General features: G+C 42.6%; 1 protein-coding gene across 2 annotated transcripts in view; it reads left to right on the plus strand.

Moving 5' to 3' along the window:
• ZFP91 (ZFP91 zinc finger protein, atypical E3 ubiquitin ligase) overlaps nucleotides 1-4,047 on the plus strand; it is a 132,589-nt gene extending 128,542 nt beyond the window's left edge. For both annotated transcript variants that reach the window (XM_069227826.1, XM_069227827.1), the window contains one exon: nucleotides 1,118-4,047. In XM_069227826.1, coding sequence (XP_069083927.1) covers nucleotides 1,118-1,574 — 457 coding nt within the window. In that variant the 3' untranslated portion in view covers nucleotides 1,575-4,047. The remainder of the gene's footprint in view (nucleotides 1-1,117) is intronic.
• Nucleotides 4,048-6,904: the final 2,857 nt, after the last annotated feature.

Genomic DNA, 6,904 nt, shown 5'->3' on the forward strand with positions numbered 1-6,904 from the left:
CTTTGGAAACCACACCTCCCCGTGAAACACCACCTGGTGGCCTCCCGAACTGGGACCCACACCGACAGACCACACCTGCAAACTTGCTATCATCCTAGATAGCAAACTCACCATGAAACGCCACATAAACGCAGTTACCTCCACTTGCTTCTACACCCATGCCTTGAATGATTTTCAGGTGGCTCCCCATCAACACCAGGAAAACTGTCCCCCATGCCCTAGTCACCAGCTGGCTAAACTACAGCAATACGCTCTATGCAGGAATCACCACCCAACTCCTCAAGAGACTCCATGCAACACAGAACTCAGCTGCCATCCTCAACCTCCCAAAACGAACCCACATCACCCCCCCCCCCCCCAACCCACCCTCTACTGCCAGCCCAGAAAAGATGCCTATTCAAGATGCTTATACACTCCTACAGAGCCCTCGATGACCAAGGACTAGCATGCATCAGCTACCACCAACCCTCCAGGTGCCTGCGTCTGCCTCCCTCACTCACTCTCCCCTCCATTATTCGCTGAAGCCACACTGGAGGATGCTCCTGGTCTTTCCTCGCCAAGTCCTGGATCGACCTTCCCCTCCACCTCCAACCAGCATCCTCTCACAGAATTCAGGAAGGGATTCAATATCAGGCACTTTTAGTGATGGCTGCATGGTTCAGCGCCTGGACACCCTTACGTGTTATTAGTTGCGCTCTACAAATCTAGTTTGACAGAATTTTTGTGTGACAAGTATCACCTTGTTTTTTAAAATTGCAGAGAAGCTTTGAAAACCTGTTTGACTATGTCTGTGACTGATGCCGAGAGGACTTTTAAGGTGCTGCACATAAGAAATGTCATTATTCATTCTTATTTTTATTTTTTTAAATATCTTTATTATTCTTCCACTCACTTTCGTGTATAGTGAAAACATGTTATATTTTAAGTTTATTCACTGGAAATACTTATTCTGACAGATAAGAGAAATATTATTTTGATTTTGCTTAGTATACAGTTTGTTATGGAAGAAGATGTGTTTTTATTTTGAAATCTGGTTTAATTATGAAGTACATTTGGGGGTAAAAAAACTTGTTAGATTTGTATGCTTTAACATATTATTTTTTTTCCCCTTCTACAGGTGTGAAATATGTGGTTTTACTTGCAGACAGAAAGCGTCTCTTAACTGGCACATGAAGAAGCATGATGCAGATTCCTTCTACCAGTTCTCCTGCAACATCTGTGGCAAGAAGTTTGAAAAGAAGGACAGTGTGGTGGCTCACAAGGCCAAGAGCCACCCAGAAGTGCTGATTGCTGAGGCTTTGGCTGCTAATGCAGGGGCCCTCATAACGAGTACAGATATACTGGCTTCCAACCCTGAATCCATTGCACCTACCACTGATTCCCAGGGTCTTTCCTTACTCCCAGGCACGGGTGATGTTTACTGCAGCCCAATGGACCGAATGAATTTGGCCAATGACGGTAAAATGCTAATGGGGTCAGGAAGCAACATGGAAGGACTTGTAATGAACACAGGCATCCTAGGTGCCACAACAGAGGTTTTGATAGAAGATTCTGCCGACTCTGCTGGACCTTAAAAAACAGAAAAAGATTAAAGGACACAGAATAACTATTTTCCCTTGCTCTTTACAGCCAGACAGTGAAAACTTTGCGTTAAACATGTAAGGAATACAAGGAAGAAGTTAAACCAATAAAAAACAAAACATTAGTATACTCAGTGAGATGTCTGCCATAGACAAATTTGGATCCGTTTTGCAGCTCTGCGGTCCTCCCTGCATATTTCCATTCCATGTTTTTAGGAGTGTGCCCCAGATGAAGTGAGGGTAAAGGCTGACTATGAATATAAATGTATTTATTTTTTTCAGGTGAGGAAAATCAGTGTGATGTTTGTACGGGGCAGGTGTAGCCCAGATTAAGTATCTAGGCTTCTGTACCTGTTGAGGAACATTCTCCTGGTGAGATTGCTCCTTGATCAACTAATCTGAGGCGATGGCTGTGGCATCCATTTTTCAAATCATCAATTTTCTGGTCACCTTTCTATAAAAGGACGAAAAGTTGGACCCTGGAGAAATGCTGCAGACTCAAGAAATATTTTAACTTCTTGTTTTAATTCACCAGTTGCATTCTGTTGAAGCCTGTCCTTTCTAACTCCATCTGAGCAATCATATGTGCCTCTGGGAATCGATGCCAGAATTTGCTTTCTTGGGCTATTGAACTTAGCACTTTATTGTTCCTAGGTGGGGAGGCCAGTTTATATCATGTGGGAATCTAGCTGTGTGTGGATTTATGATTTGTCCAGTCTTTCTTCGTTACATATGGACTTCTCAATCAGTGTCCTCTTTTTCATTACCCTCCTTATACTGGCCAGAGAACAACACTGGAGACCGACCAGGGGACAGATCAAGAAACAAAGGCATATACTTTTCAGAATTTCCTGTAGGGATCCCAGTGCACAGTTTGCTAACAACCTATGTAACTTGTCCGAAAGTCTGCTGTCCAGTGAATGATACATAGGAAACCTCTTCTGATTTTCACATTGCTACACCCGCCTCACTTCGAGATGCTTCTGCTGATGGTGAAATCCATAGGAAGTAGACACCTGGGATTCACCGTGTTGATTGGCCAGGGACTGCGAGGGAGCATCAGAGCAAGACCTTACAAGAAGGTTTCTAATTAAAGGTGAACGTTTCCATTGAGATTAGTCACCTATGCCCATCACATGGTTGAATGTCACTAGGTATGGCATATGCACTGGAAATAACCTGCGTAGTGGTAGAAAGGCAGCAGGAATGTAGCTAACTGGAGGTAACACACTATCTTTTGTTTCCCTTGAAATCTTGAGTTTGGGAATTTTAATAACAAACACAAAGGGTAAATTAGGGTTAATGTAATTTTTTTGACCCACCCTCTAAAATAGTTGAAGGAAGAAATTGGATTAGTTGTGAAAAAAACCATATTGGTGCACTTTGACTTGTAAATATTTCTTTTGTTGTGGAGAGAGGAGTTTGTTCTGTATAAATCCAGTATATTTATTATTGAAAATATTTTTTTTATTACTGTTGAGGAATGTGTGTATGAGCTAAAGGAAAGTGGGTAGTCTTGTGGCTGTTATGAATTGCCACAGAGGAAGGGTAGTCTTTCTGCAAGTCTGAGAAAGAAATATGCGGCACACATCCCTAAATTCCTTTTTTGATTAATCTTAGCCTTCTCGCCCTAAGAACGCAGATATGCGGGTGGATTACTGACTTTATGTAATGCCTGACTCTCATTAGAATAGTAGTTTCAATAAAATATTGAGGGTGAAAGGGATTTAAGCCTTTTCATGTTTTACCAAATTCAGTTTTAAGTCAGTGGTTCTGAAAGTGTTTGTATCATGAGAGCTGGTCAGGTGCTTACTTTTGAGACTTATTCTGTCTTAGTCAATAACACTAACAGTACCGTCCGGTTTTAAGGAAAAAAGTTTTCTGATACTTAATCTAATTTCCATTAAATGGTAGTGGGAAGCTGTTGACTAACTTACGCCCATGAAATACAAAAAATGTTTCCTTACTTACTAGCACTGACCTCCCATTCACTGTTAAGAAGTCAACCCATGATGCCAACAGAAGTCTCAGCTGAATAGCTGGGTCGATTTAATGAAGTGTCTCTCCTGGGATTGTCTGGGAGTCACCGCTAGGTATGTAAAAGATTAACAAATAGAGGTTTTGTTAGAAAAGGAAATGGCAAAAAAAGAAAAGAGGATCACTGAGAATTAGGAATACATGCAGACATTGAGGGCATTAACACCTTCGGAATTGTTATACCGGCATGTCTTTGTACCTCTGTTTCGCTCCTGGGACTCTGTAAGCTCTTCTATGTTTTTTATTTGTGAACGGTCACTGCCTCTGTCTTTTCTTAGCATATGTTTTTTTCCATTGTGCTTTTCTGTTTGTTACGCACCCTTTAAATGCACTTTTCCACCAGATTCCTACCTTTTCCTTCCCACAATATTGTGATGTTTATTCAATAGTTTGCAGCAAGAAAAGAAATATAGAGTGGCACAAACGTGTATTATTCGTGTCCATTATGTTTCATTAAGAAAGGCATATCTGCTTTTTTTAAAGTACTAAACTCAGATGTAGATGGCTTTATTGTACCCTGATTGAAAACAAGTCCTTGCAGAGCATATTTTGCTATAGGAACGATGGTGTGTATGCTGTCAAGATTATCTAAAATTTATATTGATATGTCATTCATGCTAATTAAAGTGAGCGGAAGATGGGCAAAATGCAGAATACTGCAACTACACAGCAGCATTTTTTAAACATTGCCCAACATGAAACCTGCAAATGTGAGTGCAAAGTTTTTTCTAAGCTGGGGCAAGAGGGATATCAATGTTTGTTTTACGATCCTGATTTTTTTGTTCTCTTCTGAATTTGGTCCATTCTTGACTCCTTAGCGGGGTGTCTTTTGACTGTTATCTATAGTTTTGCTATTTTTAGGTTCTCTGTTTATTCAATCAAGCATTTTTTACTTGCTTTGTCTTTAGCAATTATTATGCTCATGCTCCAACTGGCACTGCTAGACTATGAATTGAATTGCAAAAGGTCCTACTCAAAGCAGGTCATAGATTAATCATTGAGGTGATATTAGACCCATTTTTCCAAACGTCTAAGAATAATTATGTAAAGCAGTCTGGACATAGCAATGGTCTCCAGACTTAAATACCAAGCAACAGATCTCCATAATAACAACACTTTTTCTGTATCAGTTCTTTCCTTCCCTTGGTTGTCTAAAATTCTGCAGGGTAATAATTTCTAGTATGGAGATGTCCAGTGGTGGATGGTGACATTTCATAGTAGTAGGGTGGGGTGAAAGTGTCCATTCTCTGCCCATTCGCCACTCCGCAATCCCTCTTAGGAGAGGTGTAGCCAGCCAGCGTTGTCAGAGTGAGGGCCCGGGGGCAAATCATATACAATAAATACCCTGCTGCTGTTGGGAACAGGTGTGATCTCAATTCCTTGAAGAAATAATGACAACAAGTAACCAAGACAGATGCAGATGAACACAGTAGACACATCCTGGCAGGGATAACACACATACTAATGCAGACCACTCAATCCAGCTGCATATACATTGACACAGACAACACAGTAACTTCACTTAACTTTTAGTTTTCAGTCTTACCTTGCACTGTGAAGGCTTCATTCCCCAAATTTCAGCCTGCAGCCAACTGGTCACGATTGTCATTCTCCTGCACGCTGCTCTACCTCCGAGGCTGCACTCTACTGATGACGCCAATGCGAACCTAACCATTCCTGCAGCTTCTCTCGTGCTGTTTTCAGCATGAGTGAAGCTACAGGATTGGATGTAGCAGGCTAGCCCAGCTCTCCTTTTCTGATTGGGGGCCTATGGCTGCAATCCTTCAGCTAACACAGCTGCAGGATTGGTGCGGGAAGAAGTGACCATCTTGGGCGGTCAGTCGCTCGACAGTCAGCCACTCCAACATGCACACTCAGCACTTTTAGTGTGAGCTCTCCTATTAAAATGATAATGACAGTTTTATTGATGAATGCATTGTTGGTTAAGGTTTATTGTTGCGCTTGCAGCAGGCGCGGCGACGCTCCTCTTTTACTGGTGATAGTTAAAATCTGAAACCTGTTACTTGTTCTTTGTGTTTCTCATCAGTACGTAAGCATACAGACATTTGGCATGACAATAACCCCTGTGTCATGCTTGCTATTCATAAGCTGTCCTGTTTTTTTTTGGAACCAATTGCTATCCTTTCATGCCATGGACAGGCAAAGGTATCTTTTTTGTTGACAAAAATGTCCTTTTTGAAGAGCCTCACCTCTGACTCTACAATTGTCCTGAGATCACTGGTATTTCTGCCATTAGCAGTCTTTTGTGGGTTGTCACCTCAGCGCATCCCATAACGTGACCATATCCTTTTATATTCTTCCCTCTCTTCTTGCGGTGGGTCTCCTCTAATATACAGTTATTAAAATATCAGGTCTAGATTATAGCAATGGTTTACTTTTAATTAGAATGGTCTTGACTCAAGGTTCCATCCTGTGAAGCATCACCAGAGAAACCATTGGAGTGCTGGTTATAAATGAACTGATATATATATATATATATGTTCGATGGCATGTGTAGCTGCAGATACACATGCTGTGCACAGTCCGCCATCTGGTGTTGGGCTCGGAGTGTTACAAGTTGTTTTTCTTCGAAGAAGTCTTTTCGAGTCACGAGACCGAGGGACTCCTCCCATTTCGACTCCATTGCGCATGGGCGTCGACTCCATCTTAGATTGTTTTTTTTCCGCCATCGGGTTCGGACGTGTTCCTTTTCGCTCCGTGTTTCGGGTCGGAAAGTTAGTTAGAATCTCGGAAAAAAAGATCGGTATTGTTTGCGTTTGGTATCGGGTTAGTTAGAACAAATCGACACCGAATTTTGAAGAGCTCCGGTGGCCCTTCGGGGTTTTTTCGATCCCCCGTCGGGGCCTGGTCGGCCCGGCCACGTGCGACTTCAAGGCTGATGGAACGGACCCCATTCCGCTTCTGCCCAAAATGCCATAACAAGTATCCGTATAGGGATCAGCATCTGGTCTGTAACTTGTGCTTGTCTCCCGAGCACAAGGAGGATACTTGTGAAGCCTGTCAAGCGTTTCGGTCGAGGAAAACATTAAGAGACCGAAGAGCCAGAAGACTGCAGATGGCATCCACGCCGACAGGACAAGAGCGTTTCGAGGAAGAAGAAGAAGCTTTCTCCATCCACGAGTCGGACTCTGAAGAGCTCGACGCCGAAGAAACGCCGAAAACCGTGAGTAAGACGTCGAAAATCAAGACTCGCGAGAAGTCAACAAAAGCCCAGGGAACGCCACCGCCAACAGGCCATGGCTTAACCCGAAAATTAGGTGACCGAT

This window comes from Pleurodeles waltl, chromosome 4_1 (genome assembly GCF_031143425.1).
Source record: "Pleurodeles waltl isolate 20211129_DDA chromosome 4_1, aPleWal1.hap1.20221129, whole genome shotgun sequence".
Taxonomy (NCBI): domain Eukaryota; kingdom Metazoa; phylum Chordata; class Amphibia; order Caudata; family Salamandridae; genus Pleurodeles; species Pleurodeles waltl.